The following is a 24771-nucleotide window of genomic DNA, read 5'->3' on the forward strand; positions in this document are numbered from 1 at the left end:
AATACCGTGAGCATGAGAATGCTAAAGACTGCACTCTTTGTCTTAAAGTTAGACAGCAATGCTGGAGTGGTTGTGTCAACAAAACATTCATGCCAGGATGATGCTACAGTTATTTCAAACTATCTCCAGCATGTGTAGCACTGGTTTGGCTGAATGTATAGTCAGTGAGCATCAGAATGTCTAATCTAATGTCCCCGATGAACTTTTTGTTACTCATTAAAGTGGATTATTTCAAAGTCAGTTAATCAAGTGGCTAATTAAGGCTTGTAGTCATTAACGCTAATCCCTTCTCTCACACTTGGATAACATCCTCAATTACCAAAGCCGTGTGAGAGTATCAGAAAGATCTTAAGGCATGTTTTCACTTTTTAGCTTGATGTCTTTCAAGAGAGCTGCAGGCTGTATATCTATACATCCAGACTTTTCAGACAATTTTGTTGTTGTGGTAATACTACAGTGATATGATTTTAAATTCCAGTCACATATTATACAATACAGTTTAAGGTTTCTTATGGCTGCATTTATTTGATCAAAAATACCGTAAATAATACAATTGTGAGATATTATACATTTTTAAACAAGTTTCGCTATATTTTAAAATGTAATTTACTTCAGTGATGATAGTCTTGAGGGACATATAGTGCTACGGGTGTCCAGAGTTCGAATCCCAGCTCGATGACCTTTTTCAAAACGCTTTCTGTCAGTTCTGCATTCTTCTGATAATAAAAGGAAGAACGCCAAAAAAATAAGCCTTTAAAAAAATATATATATATTTCTGTGATGACAAAGCTGAGTGTCTAGTCTTCAGTGTCACACGGGTACTTCAGAAATAATTTTTGTATGCTGCTTTTGTGTTCAATAAACATTTATTATTAGCAGTGTTGAAAACATTGTGCTGCTTAATATAGTTCGTGGAAATTGTGATTTGTATGCCTTTTCCAGTCATAAAATCTCATTTTTAGTGACCCAGTGCTGTTCTGCAAAATCAATGTCTTAAAATTCACTTTAAGTGATACGTTGACAATTGTGCATTAATTGAAACCATTCTGTTTGTAAAGAAATGTCTTCATCCTCCATCTAGTAGAATTCTTCATATCTAGAAGATATATCTTCTGATAAACTCTTGCAAGATCGCATTTGCAACTACACATCGCTAGGGGGAGCTGCAGGACTCACACAGAAACCGTGTGTGATCATCACATGACTCTTAGTGACAGCAAGGGTAATACCATTAGCAGGCACAAGATGGTGCCAATAACACATGCACACACCGCCAAAAAAGCTGTATTTAGGAAAATTGCTTTTTTATTTAAAACTCAGAGCTGCTAGACAGACATGAGGTGTCAAGTTTGGCTTAAGACAGAGACATAAACGTCTGCAACAACAGACATATCGCTGATAACAGGCAAGGACAATCCAGCAAAGCACCCAGTTACTATGTAACAGGTGCAAGCCATAATAAAGAAGCACGTTCCGTGTAGCTCCAATTAGGAGAGCCTGGAAATTGGTATTACGAGCCATACAAAAACACAAATCCAATAATTACAGTGGCTTACGAGCAGAATAACACACAAGATTTCGCACAGAGCTTATAACCTTGAAAACGTTTTTTCGGTGTATGCACATTGCCAAACAAAACTGTACCTTTATTAACACATGTGCAAAGCTGGCGGAAGGGAAATAGCTCAAAATAAACTTGTATTGATCACAAGTGTACACACACTCTTATGTTTAGTATTATGTCCATCCTATGCTCATGCTCAAGCCAGCATTCTTCATAAAGAAAACACAAAGCATGTTAATGCACGTCTGTCTTCACAGCTCTATCACATTCAGAGTCCCTATGAGAAGCCCCTTATAGATGACAGATGTAGAGGTCACTTCCTCTCTGCTCATCATCTCTCAGCAGCAGGCAGTAGCACTCTGGAGGTCCAACCCCGCTCTCCTCTTCATTCATCCCTCGTTCACTAGCTGGGCTCAGACGGCTTGTTTAGCTCCACTTTTACACCTCTTTCACCTGCACCTAAAAGACAGAGAAAGACACAAGTTTTGATATAAACCTGCCGTTTGCTCTCTCTGATAATCCAATACCTGTTATTAGAAAAATATTCACTCACTGTGGCTCAGTTATTATAATAATGCTTCATCCGGAAATAAAAATACTGTCATCATTGCTCACCCTCATGTCATACACACAATTCATACAACGAAAGAGACAAGTTACTGGTTACTACACTACCATTTAAACAACTGGAGTCAGAAAGACTTATTAATAACAAAATTAATGTGTTTATTCAGCGAGGACACATTAAATGTATCAAAATCTTATATATTCCTATTTTAAATAAATACTGTTCTTTTAAATTTTCTATTCACCAAAGAATCCTGAAAAAAGTTCAGTTCCCATAAAATATTAAGCAGCAGAATAAGATTTCTGAAGACTGGAGTAATGGCTGCGAAAAATTCAGCTTGTCCATGAGAGAAATCAATTACAATTTAAAATATTTTAAAACAGGAAAACAGTTATTTTAAATTATAATAATGATTTATAATATTTTGTTTTTTACGGTTTGATCATCGTATAGGCTTCTTGTTGTGTATGTTTATAAAAACACTTCAAAATTACATCAGACTGGCTCTATACATATCCATTCAAAAGTTTGGTATCAGTAAAATGTTTATTATTGAAAGAAATGAATACTTTTATTCAGTGAGGATGCATTAAATTGATCAAAAGTGAGAGTTCAATTTTACAAATATTTTCTATTACATATAAATGTATGTCTTGAACCTTCTTTTAATCAGAGAACCTTACAAAATCTATAAGTTTCTTTTATAGAGCACTTCTTGTTTCAGGAGCTTGACAGCCCCAGTAACCAATTTCTTCTACCAAATAGAAAAGAGTAGCATAAACAACCTGCTAAACGTCTCATGTTGTGTTCCACCAAAAAAGAAAGTCAGATAGTTTTGGAACAGCATGAGGGTGAGTAAATAATATCAAAAAGTTAATTTTGGCTTGCACTGTTCCTTTAAATAGTATTTCAGCAAAGCAATCTGTTCATATTCCCATAGACACAGAGCAGAACTATATAGACAGTACACAGTTGTCGATTAGGAAGGAACGTCTGGTTAAAAATCAGTGGAAGTGCCTTGTCATGTTTGAGCAGATCTCACCTGTTAGATATTTCTCTTTAGCCCGAGCTCGCTCATCAGCGTCAAAATACCACACCGTTATAGCATACCTGCACATAAATACACACATAATTGTATACAAGCACTAGCAGCTTACACAAAAAAAAAAGTGTCACCATCACTGACCTCGTGGCATAAGCTGGCTGGACCTCATGTGGGTTCCGTCTGTCTGACCAGAAGAGCAAAAGTCTGTCAAACTTGGGCTCAATGTCTGCAAACTGAGCAGTTCCCTCTGGAAAGATCCGCAAAAGGCCACCATGTTCCTACAGAGTGAGCAGATGAGAATTAGGCGATATGGATTGATGAGTACCTTCATATTTCAACATTTAAAACTTTTTAGGGTTGTAAGTGGTTATTGATTAAAATCATTAGAATTGGTTCAGACAACTTATACCTAATGTATTCAACTCAGTGTGAAGACAGCAGGCAAATATACACACACACATATATATGTGTGTGTGTGTGTGTGTGTGTGTGTGTGTGTGTGTATATATATATATATATATATATATATATATATATATATATATATATATATATAAACAATGAAACAGAGAATGAAATTCAATATTATGCATATAGAAGTATTTAGCACAAAAGTGAATCATATTCAACTAAAAAGGTGATCTCAACATTCTGGCAATCCACTCCCATAAAAAACAAAAAAACAAAAAAAAAAAAACAATAAAGAACTTTTTAAAAATATGATTTGTTTTTAATTGTCACATTAGAAACTACCATAGTGCATACATATTTCTCAATCAATATGAGTGCTTCTATAAAATGAATAAACCTATACAAAAATAATAAAACATTAATAATAAGAAACATTATCAGTAAGACTTTATTTTTGAAAGAACTTAACACTTATTCAGCAAGGATGCATTAACTTGATCAAAAGTGATAGTAAAAACAATATAAATAAACGCTGTTGGTTTCCACAAAATATTAAGCAACATTGATAATATTAAGAAATTTTTCCTGATCATGAATTATTATAATTTAAGAAGCACCATGTGACACTGAAGACTATAGTAATGACTGCTGAAAACTTTTTTTGAAAATACATTACAATAGAAAAGTTATTTTCTATAATCATGTTGTAATAATATGCAGCCAATATATGCAGTCTAGTGAGCATAAGAGATAATATTCTTTTAAAACAGTATAAATGTATACAAGTATAAATTTAAAAACCGACTCAGTTTCATTCACAAAACAGAATGTTGTGGATGGGAAACCTCTGGGAGGGAAAGTATTTTTTCCTGCGCCAGGACAACCTGATGCTAAAATTAGCTTAAGAAAAAAAATCTGACACACTGTGACTTTTACATAAGCCAAGACGACAGGGAACAAGCAGGTTTGCGTGAGACGGCTATTTTCCTCTCCATTCAGTGAAGGGGGTGCGATATGAGAAGGAGAGTACTAGAGCTTATACCATGTATTACTGGCATCCTGTTGAGCTCGAGAGAGAGATGGAAAACATCAGGGTTGAATGTGTGAGATGTGATTCATCCTTACATCACAGCTTTGATACTCACATAAACATATGACTGAAAGAAAACCGCATTTAAAGAGCCTCAAGCAAAGAGTACGTTCAACCTTCAAACAGCATCTCGAGCAGTGGTCTCAAACTCAATGCCTGGAGGGCCACCCCTTACCAAAAAGTAGTATACTTCAAGTTTATTTTATTAAGTATATATATACTTATATATATAAGTTTGAGGCTACGTTTACAAGACAACGGTGTAGTCAAAAACTGAAAAGTTTTTCCCTTGTGTTTTTAAAAAGTTTCACTTATACATGACAACATTTTCACATATCCGTGAAAATGGCCAAAAACGCTGTATTACATATGCCAGGTCAATAGTTGGCACTATCACCTTGTTAGTAAACAGTACCGTAAGTGACGATTTTATGATGTATATGATGCGCCTCCGCTGTTTGTTGTAATATTGGTGAAGTAAATCCACACTTTGCTGAAGAAGCGTTAGCAAACTCTTGAGCAGCAACCACATTTGTAAACATGTACTCCACCTTTGTGTATGTTTGTTTGCGCTTGCCTTTAAAATTGACACGAACTGCGCATGTCTACATACCTAACACGTACTATGCACACACATGACATCAATGTTTTCAAAGATTCCCATATTGGGTGTTTACACGGAAACAATAACTTGCACTTTGAAACCCATTTTCAAAAATATGCGTTTTCATTCTCCAAAATGCATAAAAAGTTTCCCGTTTTTGGCTGAAAACGTTGTCATGTAAACGGCCCCTGAGACCAATGATCTAGATAAAGTCTTCGAACCTTCTTTCTCTTCTACCATCCCTATTTCTGCCCTGTGTTACTGGCCAACTTTATTTTCTACTTCATATAAGAACGTCTGATCAACACTCAGAATTGTTTCCATGGCCGGTTGGAATGTTCTGGAGCAGAACCAACTCTCTGATGCAGAGCTGACAGGTGACGGAGGTGGTAAAGTGGTGGAAAGTGTCATGTCTGCCGCCCCGTTTCCTGTGAGAGCACTCCTTAAACATTTCAATGGAAGGATCACCCAAAAAATGAGTTGGTATGGAATTGGTTCTTTTTGGTAAATAAAAACCACACAGCACGTGTGTAGCCTGATTAACAAACTGGTCCTGTTTTTGATTGACTAAAAAGCATTTGTTCATGAATCGGACTACTCTGGTCATGCTGTATGTTTCTGACTCAAAGAGAACAGTCTTTTGTTTTTCAGTCTGACTACAATTGCCCTCTGTTAGTTTTTTGTGTAGTGACATTATTTTGCAGTACAATTATTATTACATGTATAAAGATGGCATACAAAAACATAAATATGAAAATTTGACAAATTACAAATCCAACACCAACCACAGTTTCTCTGTTCTAGCAGACCTCTAATAACACATAAACAGTCTCTCGTGTGGCCTATTGATATAAAGCACCAACAGCAAACTCCCTGCACAAGGTTGGTTTTGAACTTCCATTGTATTGAATGTAAGCTCTGATGCAAGTTTGAGCAGTCTACATCAGATAAGAAACCTAAACAAACTGAGAAGAGCTTAAACAAATCTCATGCAGCTTTATACGCTACAGAATGTATACAAGTTCACTGGCTGGAAAATAAATAATTAAAAATCCTACCTTGGCATCCCAGTCTTTATTCAGATAATATATGCACGTGACACATCTCCCATCACCGTTTGGGTTATCCACATGCCGTACATATCCTGTGCCATTGCCAGGGTAACATGCCACCATTGCCTGGAATGGAAAAAAGGGGTTGTAATGGGCGAAATAACCAAACAAAAAAAACATAAAAAGACTTCACAGTGGTTTGGATGCAGTTTTTCATTCTTTCCCTTCATAAGATATTTAATATTCACAAAAATATTAATATATATATATATATATATATATATATATATATATATATATATATATATATATATATATATATATATATATATATATATATATATATATATAGTTGTTCATGCACATAAAAATTCATTTTAAATATTTATATTATATTATATAAAGACAAATCTTTATGCTCAAAAAAGTTTTTTTCATTTACAATGAGAATAATGAAAAATATTAAACTAAAACATCCAGATACACTAGAGAATAAAGGCAAAAAATAATAATAATATTTTATAATATAAAATATTATTTTAGAATGAAATAATGGGATTCACTGTTACTCCGTATTTGTGAAACACAGTTCATCAATGAATTCCACTCAGATATTGTATGATAACACAGCGTACAGCTTCATAAACCTACATGAAGTGGACAAAAAAGGTGATAACTGTGACATTCTTTGCCCTGTGATGATTATATATTTTAATCTCGTTGAATCTGGGTTATGAGGCTGAGGGAACAATGAAGCCATTGCTGAAGTCTTTCCTTTGCTGAGGTTTTTCCTTTCCTGCTCTTCCTCTGCCCCTTTTATTTTGGTGTCCGGGTTTACATGGAAAGTGATAATTAATCACAAAGAAAAAAATAGCAGTGTAAATGTATCTGTGCACATGGACACATCCGTTATCAGGACAGTGTTACAAAGGAGAGAAAGAGTCAAAGGCTCATAAAAAATTATGGGATAGTCTATCAGTCCACAGCATGTGACCTGCATGTGACAAGGTTAAACTACATTTCTGAAGCAAACAACATGTACAACATGTCAAACTTTAAACAAGATTGTGAACTGATGCCAACATTCACCTTTAAATCATTAGCAAAACATTGCAAACAAACATCACCACCCAACAAACACTTAATTATCAGAAACCTTTGGGCCAATACTGTGAGCCGTGTTTCTGTGAACTGAAAAGAAAAAAAAAAGAAGCACAATGTCAGAACAACTCTCTGATATTGATCCCCTCCGGGAACTTGCCTTTTGCCTTCTTTTTCACCCACTTCTGCACGTAGGCTCCCAAATCTGATCAGTTCACTGACAGTTTATGACCTTACACCGTATTTATAAGAAGCACTAGCCCAAGCAGGGAATTTTTAGGCCTTAAAGGGGCCATCGGATGCCCATTTTTCACAAGTTAATACGATTCTTTAGGGTCTTAATGAAAAGTCTGTAACATAGTTTGGTTAAAATTTCTCAATTTTAGTGTAAAAAACACCTTTTTTACCCTGTCAAAAACAGCTCTTTTCAGAGCAAGCCATTTTGTTGCATTTTCCTTTAAATGTTAATGAGCTCTGCTGACCCCGCCCCTCTCTTCCGAGCTGCTCTCAGAGAAACTGTTTACTTCACCAGCATTCATCATTAAACTTGCTAATGAGCACATTATTAGGAAAGGCGATTTGCAAAGTTTAATTAAAAAGACCTTATACTCACTTTTTCTGTAGGTGAAGCTGGACCACAAATAATTCAATGAGATTAATGAAATAAAATACAGTATAACGTTATACTTTTAATTAACATCTTCTATATATAACAATGAATGTTGACAATTCACAAAAATAACATTTTAGACACAGACTGGACTAGTATTGAAATTCTGTCCGATACAGATATAGCCAATAATTATTTTCATATTATTCCCAGTAAATGACTTATATAATCAATCTATATTACTTAAAATTAATTAAAGAAAACACACTTGAAATTAAAAGTATTTGCTTGTTATGCTACAGGTGGATTTACATTTATGTTAAGTCCTCAAAATAATAGATGAGAGACCTCTGGAATACTGGTTAGATAGTAATATCTTAGTGCTTGATTATGGCAATGGCAAATATATCAGCAAATAATAAATAAATAAACATCAAAAGTTTTGACAGTAATTTACAGGTCATTATTCTGCAGCATATGTTTTTTGTAAAATATCAGTATCCCAAATCATTCCTCCCTAATAGCAGCACGCCAAATATTTACTGAAACGATGACCACAGAACTATGATACAAATCGAACTGTGAGAAATCTGAACCGTTGCAGCTTTATTACATACACACCCTTTCACTCACAAGCACACAGAGCTAACAGCACACGTCCCCCCCACCCCCAGCTTCCTGAGGCCTATAATTCGATATTAGATTTCCAGTGAAACAGCGTCATCATTCCAGGGGAACAGACGACAGCTGAGGAAAGCAAACACATGCTGGGAACAAATCTGAAAGCGACTTTACATGAGGACTTTTTTCCTAGAGGCATAACCGTTAGCTGTGCTGAGGTGTGGCCGACTGTAAATCACTCATCTCAAGTGGAAGACAAGGAATGCACAGAAAGGCCAGACTTAGGTCAGTTAGCGAGGCGATGGCTATTGTTATTACTTGCTGTTTAGTTCATCAGGAATTCACCGTCCCATTTACACCTTGCTTTCTTTAAAAGGGGCGTTCATGATGAACACGTTTCCAGCCAAATCCTGCAGCCTGCAATGGCACGCAATGCACGACGGATCACAATACATGTGACGACATTTCAACTGAACTGTTTTCCCTGGCGGCAGGTGCAAAGTGACGGGCAACGTAAACAAAGACGAAAGGAGAGATTGCGAGCGTGCGTGCACTTTAGCAAGCGCGAGAAGGAGATATAGGGGGAGAGGGAAAGACAGACAAGCTAGGACAAAAAAGCAAGCTGAGGGCATTGACGCAATTCGCGAGACCCCCACCTGAATGGGCCGGAGCAGATAAGGGTGAAATCGCTCAACGACGCTTCAATCGTTCAGGTGGGGGAGAGTGTGAGAGCCAACTGCGTCAGAGAGTAAGCAGCGCCCGAGACATGCTGGGCTGACAAAACAACCGGGCGAGGAGGGGTGGGTGCGGACGGCACACATCAAAATCACACAGCGGGTTTTGCATCTGGATGCCATGCCACCACTCTCCCATCATCGCCTGCAAGGATCCGTGACCGGGGAGGAGGGTAAAGGAGATGGAGGGGATGCCATAGTCCCACAACACAAAAAGCATTTCAATCAGAGCTTCAGTGTGCGTGTAGTCCAGTTTCAATGTCTCTGATACACCTGGATGTGCCGCTGTGTGCACAAACAGCTGCGCCCACTATCTACCTTTTTATTAGGTTCTCAATATACATGGCAAAATTAGAAAGCAGTTTGTTTGTGCAGTAATTTGCATTAATGCAGTTTGTTAAACACAACTAGAAAGATTCTGGTTTAATGTCATCTCTCTTCAGCAAGATCAGTGCCTGCAGCAGCTGCAGCACAAAACATATAAAACATCAAATGACAAACACCCAAAAATTCTGCCAACATTTACTCACCCTCATGTTGTTTCCTAAACTGAAAAAGTATTTTTTCTTTTGTGGAAAAGAATACACACACACACATATACACACACACACACACACACACACACACACACACACACACACACACACACACTTTTTAGCAAATAAATGCAGCCTTAGTGATCATATATTTCATGTGTACTATATAGGGCTCTATGGAATTCATTTTATTTTTTCCCAAATTCCATTTATTTCTTTTCCAAATGCAGGTTTTTTCCCCCTTTTTCTGGATTGCATTTTTTCCTTTTTTTTTGGTTAAATAAAATTTGTATTAATCAAAAAGCATGTATAATTTGAAATCATGAAACTTACACAATTTAACAGCAATTTAATAAATGTTTAACAAAAATTATATTTTTAAGGCCCTATGAATTTATTCTCAGATTCAGTTTTATTTCAATTTAATATATATATTTTTTTTTATCAAATACTGTTTTCTATTATTTTTCCGGATTCCATTTTAATGGTTTCATTAAATGTTAATATCAAAAGCATCTATAATTAATTAATTTTATTCATAATTATTTATTATTTTATTTCTTTCATTTTAATTCAGAAATACTATGTTGTGTATTCACATTTTTCTGCTAAATAAATTCTGATAAATATTTTTTCCTGGTAAATATTCCTTACATTTTTTTTTTTTTATAATAATTATTATTAGTAATATATCATTACACTAAGTAACATATTTGTCACAGTTTCTTCAAGTTACCGAACTTTTATTTTGATGGGTTGCTGTGAAGACTTTTAAATTTCTTACTGTATATGATATGATGATGTTTTTGTTGAAAGAAAGAAAGCAGTTTTAGATATTATGTTCATATCCTTTTTTTAGCAAATAAACGCAGCCTTGTTGATCATAAGAGATTTCATACTTCCTGTATTACCGTCTGAATACTGCTCTTCACCTTAGCTTTAAAATCACATTTTCAAAAAACTCATTTTCACGGAAGACAGAAAATCATCAAAATGAGGGTGAGTAAATTTAAATTTGGGTGAACTATACATCAAGTCTAGTAGACAAAGGGCAATTAATACAAACAATCAGAACAGCCAAATGAATTAAAATATGCCTTACATCAGCTTAAAAAAATAATAATAATCACTGCGTGATCAGCGTCCACTGGAAATGATTCTACACAGACACTAAACATAATAAATAAATAAACAAATCTAAACTGAATTAAAACAATGCTGTGTTAACTAACTAGTTTAAACATTTTCTTTATCAGCTCTTTTCATTCTCAGCTCCCTGGGGGGTGTTTCTGTTTTAAAGCCCCAAGTCACGCTCATTTCCTTGATTCTTTTTTTCCACAGTCAGATTCAAGGCACTGTGTGTAAACATTATTTACTAATCTATCATTCTATAAAAATATATTGCTATAAAAACAAAAACCAAAAAAATTTAAATGGGGGAAACTAACGATGGCATGATAAACCACTGAAAACATTCCCTTGTGTCATTTACTCTAACACTTATCCATAACAGTGATTTGTTTTCCCAAAAGAGGCTCTCGTGGGTTTATAACATGTCCTTTTTCCTTTATGTGAGCTGCATATGGTCTTGACCTGCTGCTGTCTCTTCTAGTGAGCAAAGCAGAGCTGATATAAAACTCAGCCGCTGGACTTTAGCCAGGCAGACAATTCTTGTACTCCTGCTACGTGCAGAGCGTGCAGCTGCACTGCTGTTCCAGCACTGAGACCCTGGCAGCCTGACACCACACTCCACCATTAACAAACAAGTCGAGGAGAAAGCAGTGACAAGACACATGTCCAAAAGATAAATCAAACACATGAGCTTCTTTTGCTGATAAAAATAGGCCTAACATGCAACTAACACACACACACACACACACACACACACACACACACACACACACACACACACACACACACACACACACACACACACACACACACACACACAAACAGTATACACTGACCATCATATGCACCAAATTTTTTAAAACAGGCTTCATTATAGTTCATTATGAACTCTACAGGTGTTTTACACATTAGCTTTCCGCCTTCAAGTAACAACCTCATAAGATCCCTGTTTGTGGCACGCAAGGTTTCCTGACATAAGGGACAAAAACAAAAAAGCACATAACTAGATGTCGATGCAGACGCAAAGAAATACTATACATCCTTCCCACTGAGGTGGGACTTTCCAAAGGGAATGAACTGCTCTAATGAATACGCTCAAAAACAGCCCATTCTGATCCAGTGCCAGCATATCTCTGGTCACGTAATGTAAACATGACTACTTGGCAATTCACTGTGTCGTAGTGTGCCACACATTCTTCACCCTGACACCCAGAAGGGGGCTGAGCAGGTGGTGGTGGCGCCCCTGGGTCAACGGCAGACAAAAACAACCTTCTGATTGAATTCATAAATGGGCAGTTTGCTTACATATGGAAAGAAATCTCTCTTTCCTAATCTCTCTGCTAACGCTGGAAATTATACTAGGGTTTCTGCAGGTTTTACAAATTTAAGACTTTAAAGTAAAGAAAACATAAGGACAAAATTGAAGGAAACTCAGTATGTCAGTATGTTCTCTAAATGTAAATCTCTAGTGAGCAGAAAATGTGTTGTAAATACAACATTAAACAGATCTCCATTATTCTTTAATTCATTTTTACAAGGAAGGCTTAACTAGAATATGGAAGTAACTCTTGCCGTACCTTTTGATCACACTACAGAAAAAGTTCTGTTCTTCCTCAGCATTTTTGTTTTGTTTTCCACTACAGTACAAATGTGTAAAGTTTCTTAAATCAAGATACACTAAGCAGCAAAATGTCAAGATATGAAGTTGTTTTATCATTATTAAGACCATAACAAACATCTACCAATGTATGGGCTCAGAAAAAATAGTTTTTAGCATATTCACTTATTTGTGTTCAATTTCTCAGATAACAAGCCTTTAACTTTCTTCATTTTGCATTTCAGGTAAATATTTTGATTTAAGACAAAAGTACATTTAATGCTATGACTTTCTGAATTCATTAAATAATTATTAAATGATTAATTAAAAAAATAATTTGATCATAAATGTAATTTTTGGGAATCAAAAATCAAATGTTTTTTATTTACTAAAAAAAACAGACCAAAAAAGTAATTTTGTTTGGGAACGGTTTCTATTGACAGTCTGACCATGTGCTAGTTGCACATGTTTTTGTTTCAATTAAAAAAAAAGAAAAAAGGTAAGGGAAGAGTCATTTGTTCGTGAATTGAACTACACTGATTGCACTGTATGTTTGTTTTTATGTGAAAACAACTTCTGCCATTATTCAGTATTAAATAGTCTTTTTATTGCATCAATACAGGCTACAAATGCACATCCACAACTTGGGTTCTGTATGCACTGATAAATGGTCCATTTTATTGCACCAATACAGACTACAAAAACATATTCATAACATAGGTAAGCCATGACACTGAAGATTTAGAGAAGGACGTTGCTGCTGAAAGACGTGCAAGAACCATGCACACAAGGAACAATAAGACTCGGTACATTACGAAAATATATATTAAAACATTAACGGTGCAAAATATGCACCTATTTCAGTTTTCATTTATTTATTTTTCTATATTAATTAAAAAAATACAGGGTGATATGTAGCGAACTTACTAATTAAAATAACAGTACCAATTCTCCCTACTAACTAGTTGCTTATTAGCATGCCTATTATTGACATATTAGCTGTTTATTAGTAAAGCACATATTCTGCATGACCATATTCTACATCCCTAATTTTACCAAATACCTAAACAACTAAGTTACTAACTATTAATAAGCAGCAAATTAGGAGATTGAGGCAGAAGTCGTAGTTAATGGTTTGTTAGCGAGAACTTAACCTTAATTAAATGTGACCCCAACTGTAAACTACTAACATGAGTGCAAGTAAATGGTGGCAATGTTCATTTTGGGGTGAACTATCCTTTTGAGAGGAATTATAATATTTAAATTCAATGCAATTTTAATGTACCAAACATATCCATCAAAATGAATGAAAACTACTCAAAAAAGCCATGTCCTGTTGTTTCACAATAAACATTATATTTTGTTCATGTTCCTCTACTCATCTCCGTCCCCACTTTGAAACCCAGATGTACCTATATACTCTGCCTCTGATCCTGCAGCATTTAACAAGCACAAAGCTCGTTTATAGTTTAATATCAATACAAAACAAACATATTATCCGTTCATTGTGTTTTATGTAACAGACTCTTTCCCTCCGGCCGATTCAATGTCACATGCCTGCTGAGCATCCTGAATTGTGTTGCTGTACATCTGCGACCATCACAATGACATTAAAAAATATGCAGTTACAGGAAGTGCTATCACCTCCCATCAAGTCTTCTGCTTTTCACACAACAACATCCTGTGCACAACATACGCTTTAAGCACTACACTATATAACACTTTACCTAATGATATTTATCTTTAGCCATGGAAACATTTATGCTTAAAAATAAATGTTTTAAGCATTAATGTTTCTCTTTAATAATAATGTAGTTTCTATTGACAGTCTGATCAGGGTGTACGTGACTGATCAGAAAACATGCCTGTGACGGCTTACTGTGGCAAACAGGGAGTGAATCTTAAAAGAAAAAAAGAAAAGAAAAGAGGAACACATACTCCCCCAGGCACAGCCAGTCAATGAAGTGCTGGGGTCTTTGTCGTCGAATAAGAAACACTTTAAACTCTAATGAGCCTGAAGTCCTGAAGACCTTAAAATCCAAATGATCTACCATAGTGCTTGATCTAAAATGAGACATACAACTTATACATAATCTTAAGTAACTCTTGTATAAACATTACAAATTTCTTGTGTGTGTGTTTATAGTACGAAGGAAAAGGTGATCGTTTCCCTAAACCCTGAACGGTTAGACGTTTGTCCAAAAATTGTGCGTGCGTTGGGTACGCCTGATAGCAGCTGGTGGTCGCAGGCGTTTCCCTGACCTGGGGAAATATGAGCGCCATGCTGGTTGAGGATAACTCACAAAGGCACTATCAGTCACATAGTCGGTAGCTCCACAGGAAGATCTTGTTTTAAAAAAAACGGTCAGACTGACATTATTTGTGGGTGTAGAATGTTCAAGAACAACTGAAACTGCAGGAGAGACCTGATGGGTGCATATATCCAAGATATTTAATCTAGTTTTGTTTAGTCACAAACTTGTATTGTAGGAGGTTTTTAGAATTGCTACAAATGCAGTTAGGAAGGTCGTGTGAGAAACTTGCAATTTCATTTAGTTTAGTTTTGAATTTTTATTTTTGGTGTTTTTTAGAATTGGTAAGTTTGGGGTATATGTTGCTGAGGTCACTTAAAATTAGCATTTTCAAGTTCCCAGCATGCAATGAAAATAAAAAATTAGGTGCTATTTTGACACAAGAATAAAACATAAGTTAGTACTTGTATCTTCATATGTTTCTGTTATGTTAGTTTTGTAGTGTATCAGAGAGTAGAGTGAGGTTGACATGGAAAGCTTAAATTGCATGATGTTTATAATATAGTAATGTGAGTCTTTTTGAATACATATTTCCTAAGTGATTTCACATTATAAGGGTTTTCAATTACTCCCCTAAGTTGAAAGACAGGATAATTTGCAACTGGAAATGTAATTTTTATTTCATGTAAAAACTCTTTGAAAACATCACTCAAAGTTTTTGTGATCTGTTACCACTTCCCATATTAAACAGTTATAGAGGCTGTTCATTAAAGCCCTCAATGACAAAAGTGGATGTTGTTTATTGATGCCTTCAATTAAAATAAAATTTGTGAAAAAAACTATTTCTTTTTAATTGAAGTGTTGAAATGCATGTTTTGATTTTTCTATGTATTGTATGTGTGGTATCTTCCCATCTAAACTGACAAGGATTGTAAATTCAATCCTAGCCCATCCGAGATGTGTTAATGTGTTAACTAGCCCTTTGGTTTCCAATCCTAGTCGTTGATTTTTTCATTTATTTTTTAATGTGTTATGTGGTAATTTAAGATTTTTTTCATAGGTAATGTTCAGATTAAATATTTCAGAGATCAGAAAGGAGGACATGACGTGTGGCTAAGTATGGTGTCCAATACTTGGAATTTGTGTTCTGCATTTAACCCATCCAAGTGCACACACACAGCCGGAGCAGAGGGCAGCCAATGCTGTGGTGCCCGGGGAGCAGTTGGGGGTTTGGTGCCTTGCTCAAGGGTCTCATCTCAGTCGTGGTATTGAGGTCGGAGAGAGCACTGGATATTCACTCCCCTTACCTACAATCCCTGCCGGACCTGAGACTCGAACCCGCGACTTTCAGGTTACAAGTCCAACTCGCTATCCATTAGGCCACGACTGCCCCAATAAGCTGGTTTCCCTAGTAGAAAATCTCCATGACTTTATAGGATAGGTTTCCCTTTCCTAAATAATGTTTTTTTAAAAATATAATAAAGTATATAATAATGCAATGCTAACTGACATAGCCTTTATCACTGCTTAGAATACTATGAAATATGTTGCGTGCCTTTATTCTGTTTAAGAAGCCACATCATCTCACAGAAGGATTTATTTCAAACACTCGACTGACATTATGAAGTGAGTTTGGAGTAAAAACATGTTATTAAATGTGGTATTTTCACGTGCTTTCAGATGGAGCAGTATTTACTACACAGAGCCGTAGTTTACTGACAAGCTACACAAACAGCTTTCATGATCGCAGGACGATTTCTTCGATTTCATAAGCGCGCGATTAAATCGACAGCGATTATGAACGCGAATTTGCAAAGCTAGTCAGTGTACTATGGCTCTGTGTAGTAAACGCAGCTCCATCTGAAAGTATGTGCAGGAGATTTACTACTAATCAAAGAACTGGCTTTACTGACAAGATGCGCATGACAATCGCATTTGATTAATCGTGCAGCCCTATTCACTAACTACTGCTAATTCACAACAAAAAGCTTACTTATCTCATCCTACACATATTTGTAATATGTGAAGTTTTGCATGTTATTTGTGCAGCTGGAAACCTGCAGCGCCTGCTTGGGTGGTCATGTGACATCAACATGGCGGTGCCCATGAGGGGGCGACCCGCATGAAACTTTTCAGTGTGGGATCGTAGCAGTAGGCATATTAATATTGATAATGAAAGCTCTACCTGACTGGTCATTTGTTTATGCATACAACTTTTTAAATTAACACAAAACTAATGAGTGCACCAGGCATCATAGATGTCCTCTAATGTCAGCTGTACTTACTTTCGTTCTTCCATTGATCCTGTAGTTGCCCAGTTTACCGTTACAGTGTCGGATCACATCATCCATGCGGCTCATGAGAAACGCTATCCTCTCACAGCCGGGCTCCTTCCCCTCCACCCAGGTGATCTTATCCCCCCGAATGTCCTTAGACGAGTCGCTCCTCTGACTGACCAGCTGTCCGTCGGTAAAGCCGCCGGTCAGGTACAGCGCCCGCACGTCCTCCAGAATGCTCCGTCCAAACTCCTCGCCTAAGAAGTTGTCGATGACACAGATGCCGTGCTTGTTCATGCAGGGCACGATATAGTCCGTGGCCAGCTTCTGAGGAGGCGAGCGCGTCTGAACGTTGGGTTTCACACTGTCTGCGCTTGGTTTGGTTTCAGAGTGCGTGGCGGACTTGATAAAATCTGTCATTCTTTCGCCGGGTGACGTATCGATAGAGTTACTCTGAGAAGAGTTGGACGGTTCTGAAGTCTTGTACTGTACGGGGCTGAGCTCTTCAGCCGGCGGCGTCTGCTGCTGCTTGTCGGCCTCCTTGCACACCCGCTTGTGCTTCTTCCAGTCCTGTTTCTGGTGCTCTTTGCTGCAGTAGAACGAGCTGCGACACCGTCCGCACTTCAGGAGGTTCTCCATTTTCCCGCACAGCTCGCAGTACTGGCGCTCTCGCTCCAGACGGTCGCTTTCCCTTGAGTTTCCCTCCATGTTTCGGCGCTGTTACAGTATCAGCCTGCAACTTCGCCACAAGTATTCACTAGCGAAATTGAAAGAAACGCTGCACCTGGGCCTCCGCTGCCGATTTCATTCCAGTTGACGGAGAGCAACGTGACGCTCTCACATTCCCGAGACATCTATGTTTTGACACTTGTGAAGGCTCAGCGCGAGCTGTGAGTGTGATGGAAGCGCATGGCGCCGGCCGATCTTTTTCTTCAGCGATCAGCGCACGTCAACCATGTGCGCATGCGCACTAGATGCAGGCTGGACAGAGAGGTCATGATTCACATGTGCTTTTCACAACTTTGTGTGGGCGGAGTGAAAATGAATACAAATAATAATAATGTTAATAAAGATCGCCCCAAAAAACTTAATGGCCTACCGCATCTGTGTATTAGAAAAAAAAAAGAAAAAAAAAAAAGACAAACACACACACACACAAATGAATAAATAACAATTCCACAATACATAATAGCAAAGTCAAGAAGTAACTTAATTATGTATTATTATATTATAGACAGAATTAGTTGCAGAGTAGTGAGAAAGGAAACCAAACAAATAAAAAATCAAACAAGCAAAGAAATAGTTTACATATTATATTCATATATGATAAATATGTAAATAAATTATTTAAATTAATATAAATAAAAAAAGATAAATATCAGATGCAAAAGTGCCATCTGAAATTTTAATTTAAAACAACCATTTTTATCAGGCTCCTATATTTATGTTCAGTTCTTTCACTTTAATGGCATAGAAAAGGACCTGTACTGTATATTGCCATTAAAGTAAAATTAATGAACCTAAACATAGGAGCCTGATAAAAATGCTAAGTTTAGAAGAACATTTCAGACAGCACTTAGAAGGCTTTTGCATCTGAACTCTTCAAATATAAATTAATTATATAAATATTTATATATATTAGATAGTGCATCTCTAAATTTTATATGACTCTGTGTTTCTTTACTCATTGATGTCATATCATAAAGCAAAGACCGAACAAAATCTTGGTTTGTATCCTAATCATACAGCGTAAGTATGCAGAGCTATTTCCATTACCCAATTAATCTTGTTCTTATGGGAGCAATACAGATTAGTTTTGCACTGAAAGATAAAGCTGAAATGATACTCGGCTTCCTCGGCGCCATGTTAGTTATTATTATAAAATGTTTTCATCCTTCAGATCTTGGATTGGTTTGTACAGATTATTTGATTTAGTGCACAAAAGTTTTGCTTTTGATTTTATGTAGCAGTTACACAGTTACATAAAATACTGTATATGCCAAAATATGCTGCTCATGCAATGGGAAACTTGTGAATGTGATGATGACAGTTCCCTTACCTCAGTTACAGGCAGAAAAACACTTTGTAGTGTTGTCACACTTTTATGTGGAGCATTTGGATAATGCTCAAGTCTTTTATGTTTGAGAATCTCTTGTCCTCGCTGGGTTTGGGGGTGAAGTAATGGCCATGACTTTGTCTGTCTAGTTTTGGCATGGCTGGTGTTTGGAGTACAATTTATCACAGAGGGCTTTGTTGGCCTAACTGGCCTTCCGAGCTCTGATATGCACACAGGACATGTTTATTTACAGTCTCAGTGTGCGTGTTTGTGTTTATCTCTCTCTGTGTCTGGGTAGTTACACAGACTTCATCTCAGACCCTGGATACTTCAGTAATACAGAGCTCAGGGTGCGCCCACATCCAGGACTGGTCCTCATCGCTGTCCCTATGGAGGGCTATCCCAACCCTGAGGCCATTGCCCCCTCCTCCCTCTCTCTTGCTGTTCCTCAGGAGGACGGGGTAAGAGAGCAGAACACTTACTATGTGTTCATCTGCAGTCTTGCAAAAAAAAAAAAAAAAAAGGAAAAGAAGCAGTATTGTTTGCTATCATAATTGCATACACTATAACTCTGCCAAAACATAAATGTACAATAACTTGTGCCTGTTTACAGCAGTATACATGATGCATGACAGCATATTATAAAACAGATTATTTATGCTTTAATTAATTTATTTTATTCCCATCCTTACAAGTAAATCAACTGATTACTATTTTCCAGTACTGTTAAAAAAATTGGGTTCAGTAAGACAAATCAAAACAAACAAACCAACCTGTACATTTTAACAAAACATTTTATTTCAAATAAATGATAAATAACTTTAATAAATAACTGCTTTTAACATTGATATTAGTAATCATAAATGTTTATTGAACACTGAATCAGCATATTAGAATGCTAAATGCTTGTATATTTGTGTGTTTTTGAAATAAACTGAAACTTCACCAAGATAGCTTTTAAAAGCATTCATTGCATTAATGCTGCGAAATATTATTACTTTTCATTATTCGTTTCATAATTCAATCTACTATTTTCAGCAGCCATGATTTAATTTTCTCTTGTGTAAAGTCATTCAAAAGCAATCATTCTACTGAGCTACTAATTTGCTGCAGAAAACTTTTATTTTTATCTCAACACAGTTACAAATGGTTGTACTTCTATTTATAATATATCATGAAGGCAAGCTGGGCTTAACCAGGACAGAAAGAGAAGTTGAAGCCCCAGATACAGCTGGCAGATTCACTGAACAGGTCACAGCAAACACCAATTACAAGATGCAAGAGTTTTAAATACAATGGTATATCTGACAAAAGAAGAATGACAAAAAAAAAAAAAAATGTTGAGGCACTGAGAAGCACCCTGCAAGCCAATAACATTTCTGAGAAATGTTACAGAAAGCATGGAATGAAACTTCACCTGATTATTTAATAACCTGACTTAAATGCCAAGGGTCTGCAAAACTACAGATTTAACATTATTTGACGAACAATGTGTGTATAATATAGAAAATTTTTGGTTAATTGAATACAACCTTGGTAAATAAATGTATTAATGTACTATAGTGTTTCTAAACTACTGAATGGTAGTAGCTATATTTATTTTATTACGTGAAATAAGCACCTCTTGTGAAAACTTTTTTTTTTATGTTGTTTATGTAAAGGAAAGTATACAGTATGTTTTATCAGATTGACAATCTGAGTGTCACCGTAGAAGCTTTTTCCTGCCAAACATCTCGGAGAGGTGGAGCGCTGGAGTCTTCAGTAAACAGGTTAACCTCTGCACACCTTGACCCATTTAAGCAGCACCAGCACCCTTGATCTATTGTCTTGAAAACAATAGTGGTGTTGACCTGAGTTTGATGAATATACTCAGTGATTCATGTGGAGTTGCTGACTAACACACACACACACACACACACACACACACACACACACACACACACACACACACACTCTCTGTTTCTTTCCTCCTGAAGCCACATACCACATAAATTCCTGCCCCTATAAACAGGGCCAAAGACTTTCTTCCCCAAGACGAAGTTTTGATATTCTTGGCTGTCACACAAAACAATGCGTTTAGGGAAGGAGAGGCAAGGTGTTCTGTTTAACACACACTCTCTCTCGCTCTCTGTTATATCTCTTGTTTTGTGTGTCATTGCAAGTAATCCAAGATTGTTTGATTTAACTTTCATGTTTATTTTTATTTGTTTGATGTACTAGGCCTGTGTAATACATTAAAAATACTTTGTCATACCGAAGTTAACAAAAATGTACTTGAAAATCAGACATTATTTTTACAAATATTTGTTATGTAGCTACTGATTATAGGCACCACACAAAACTGAATAGGACTTTTTTTTTCATTTATTATTTTACACAATAACTGACATTGCTGAGAGATGTATTGGCCTTAATAATCTAAATGAAATATAACTACAGTAGGCCTACCATTCAAAACTTCGGGATCAATAAGATTATTAAATGTTTTTGAAATAAGTCTCTTATGCTCACTGCATTTATTATTTTGTTTTGTGATAATTTTGTTTCCTTCAGTAAATAGAAAGCTCAAAAACATTTTATTTATTAATTCATTTCTGTTTTTAGTAATTTATTTATATTTTATAACAATTTAAGTTTTAATTAACATAATGCATGATTGCTGAATGAAAGCGCTAATTTCTTTCTTTCTTTCTTTCTTTTTAAAATTTTTGCTGTCCCTACATTTTTAGTTTGTATTTGTGATTATGGTATAAGTGAAATAAAATGACCAATATGGCAAAGGCAAATAGAAATCAAGAACGGTATCTTTTTAAAATGAACTATTGCTAATCCATACACTTATGGAGAGAAACTGATCCTTTGTTCCTTTAAACTGGACTGAGAATACAAGCTCGTTTTTGAATGAATCTCTCTGAATACACTTGACTCGTGTCTTTCTCCACTAGAGGTCACTGCACACCAAACTATCATAAAGGCATGCAACAATCTGCCGTCCATTATGTTGTGCATCATCTTTGAAAGGGCACACTTTTTGCGCCTGTGTCTCTTTACAACATGAATGGCATGTTCTGTCGGTTACAATACTAAACACTGCACATTGTTACAGCAACAGATTTTACTATTGTTTGTTTATATGTTTTATTTTTGTTGGATTAAATATTGGATTTGATGTGTGTGTGAATTGGGATATTGGGGTTAGGATTATAGTTTTTATGGATGCATGAATTTTTTTTCTTCATCTGAACAGATTTACATCACTTGCTCACCAATGGATACTCTGCAGTGAATTGGTGCCATCAGAATGAGTCCAAACAGCTGATAAAAACATCGCACAACCCCAATCTAATCAATTAACATCTTGTGCAGCGAAAAGCTGCATATTTGTTACAAAATCCATGCAACACTTTATCCTTCCTCACTAATAGGTATTGGTATAAAATCTAAGACCAGACATCAGGATGGAAAAGCAAAAACATCTCCCTTAATCTGCAGGGGTCTAAACAGTGAATGGTTCAATTCACAGCTCACAGACAGAAGCCTAACGCTCTGACCGTTTGATATGGAATCAGTAAATTAAGTTCACGCCTCAGAAAATTTGCAGTTTATTCACACCGATGATCCAAATGTTATTACAGGGGCCGCTGCACTTTACAAGTATAGACCTGTGATTGTGCATGTCATTAACACCCCGGCTACCACCAGCAGAAGAGCTCCATTTCTACAGTTATTAGAGGGTACAGGGTTGATGGTAGAGTTAAGGAGCCGGGTTAGCAATGCAAATGTTGCAGGTTCAAGTCCCATTAGAGATGAATATGTGCTAAAATCTCAATCCTCAATGTTTCTTTTTCTTTCTTGCAACTATTCCTGAAACTGCATTGTCATATACGGTATTTTCATGAACATTTCGCTTAAATATGATGCATTTAGTTACTAGAAAGCTCAGAGTGGAATTCCATAAATAATAACTGCTTCCCAAACAATATATAATAGAACAGAAAAAATCTCTTTATGTGTTCCAGAGAAGAAAGAAAATGGATTTTGAACAACATGAGGTTGATTAAATGGTGACAGGATGTACTTGTACTGCCCCCTGCTGGATGTGCCTTTAATAACACGACCTCTTAACCTCTCGCTTGTTGACCGTGCCAACACTCATCCTGAGGCGCAGCAGCATAGCTTACATCTGTCACCCCACCGCACACAGAACAGCATGTCATCATCAGAAGTCGCCCTCCATCCCAAACATATTGTACCTCCCCAGGCCACGAGGGCCCTGTAAGAACCACCCCTCCCTTCCTAATAGCTTGTGGATGTTTTCCTCTCCTGTAATGTTTGTGCAGATTATCACTCATCACCTGACTCATGATTTGTCGCCTTTTGCCTGGTTGCACTTGTACGCTTGGCCCTGGCAATTTGTTTTTATACTAGATGAGATTTTTTGACGTCATCTGGGATTTGAACTCTCCTTGTTGCACAACAAATAAAAAGCCACGATTTTATTTTAATGTCACTCACATTGACCCCAATCGTGATGGCTCTGCCCTGAATGCCCAGGTTTCTGGCAATAGCTTTTATATTTATTCACCACTTCTACAGCGTTATTTTTACCTATGAAAATATTGCCCTCTATACTGCACATTAACAAGGACTTATATTTTAATCATTTGTATGAATGTTTTTTTCTAGGGCATTCTACTCTCAAGAATTAAATATATAAGTACAACATGTTGTTTTGGGAATGTCTAAAACCTGTGTACAGATTCTCGGTGACAGTCGTGAATATTCATGCCTGTTCCTATTAAAGAAGCACTCTGTACCTCAGGATTTACAACATGACACATTTCCAGCACTCCCACTGCCTATGGGGCATCTGTGGGATAAGGGTTATGGGTTAAGTTGATCTTCAAGCTAGATGAGTTATTTGTTTATTTACTCATTAAAGGAGAGAGGTATTTTAAGGATTATGACTGTTTTCAGGTTTGTGCCTCTTAAGATTAAGCAAAATGCTAATCATTGCATTTTCACATATGGAAACTGACAGTCTCACAAAAGTCAAAGCAGACAAATAAGAAATGAGATTAAAAATATATAGTCGCAGAATATATAGAAAGAGAGAGAGAATAATTTTAATATTGTGTTATATATATTTGTAAATAATTTAATTTAAATTAATTTGTAAAAATATATTTAAGTAAATAATAAATTGTGCATACACACATATATATGTTATGTAAATATATTATTTTATATATTATCAGTCTTTGTTCTTCTTTTTCTCTGAGAAACACAGATCCTTTATCACATCCATGACCTTTGAATGTCCTGAACTGCGAGTAATCCGATGTTTACTTGGTTGTAACTTTCTTTCAGGGACTTTGCATCTGTGATTGCAGATTTCAGGCAAGACTTTTTGCACGGCCTGTCACAAACTTCTCTCTTTTTTTTTCACTTGACATTTCTGATGCTGATGTGACAGCTGAGCGTGTGAATGTGAATCCCTTAACAGGAAGGCTCATAGACAGA

General features: G+C 36.3%; 1 protein-coding gene across 1 annotated transcript; it reads right to left on the minus strand.

The window, feature by feature from the left end:
- Positions 1-1287: 1287 nt before the first annotated feature.
- LOC109063801 (egl nine homolog 1-like) lies at positions 1288-18162 on the minus strand. Its single transcript, XM_019080823.2, has 5 exons — positions 17202-18162; positions 6341-6460; positions 3319-3455; positions 3175-3242; positions 1288-2023 (listed from the first exon to the last, which is right to left on the minus strand). The coding sequence occupies exons 1-5, from the start codon at positions 17898-17900 to the stop codon at positions 1968-1970; spliced, it is 1080 nt and encodes a 359-aa protein (XP_018936368.2). The 5' UTR covers positions 17901-18162; the 3' UTR covers positions 1288-1967.
- Positions 18163-24771: the final 6609 nt, after the last annotated feature.

The sequence above is a fragment of the Cyprinus carpio genome, chromosome B11 (genome assembly GCF_018340385.1).
Source record: "Cyprinus carpio isolate SPL01 chromosome B11, ASM1834038v1, whole genome shotgun sequence".
In the NCBI taxonomy this organism is placed as follows: Eukaryota; Metazoa; Chordata; class Actinopteri; order Cypriniformes; family Cyprinidae; genus Cyprinus; species Cyprinus carpio.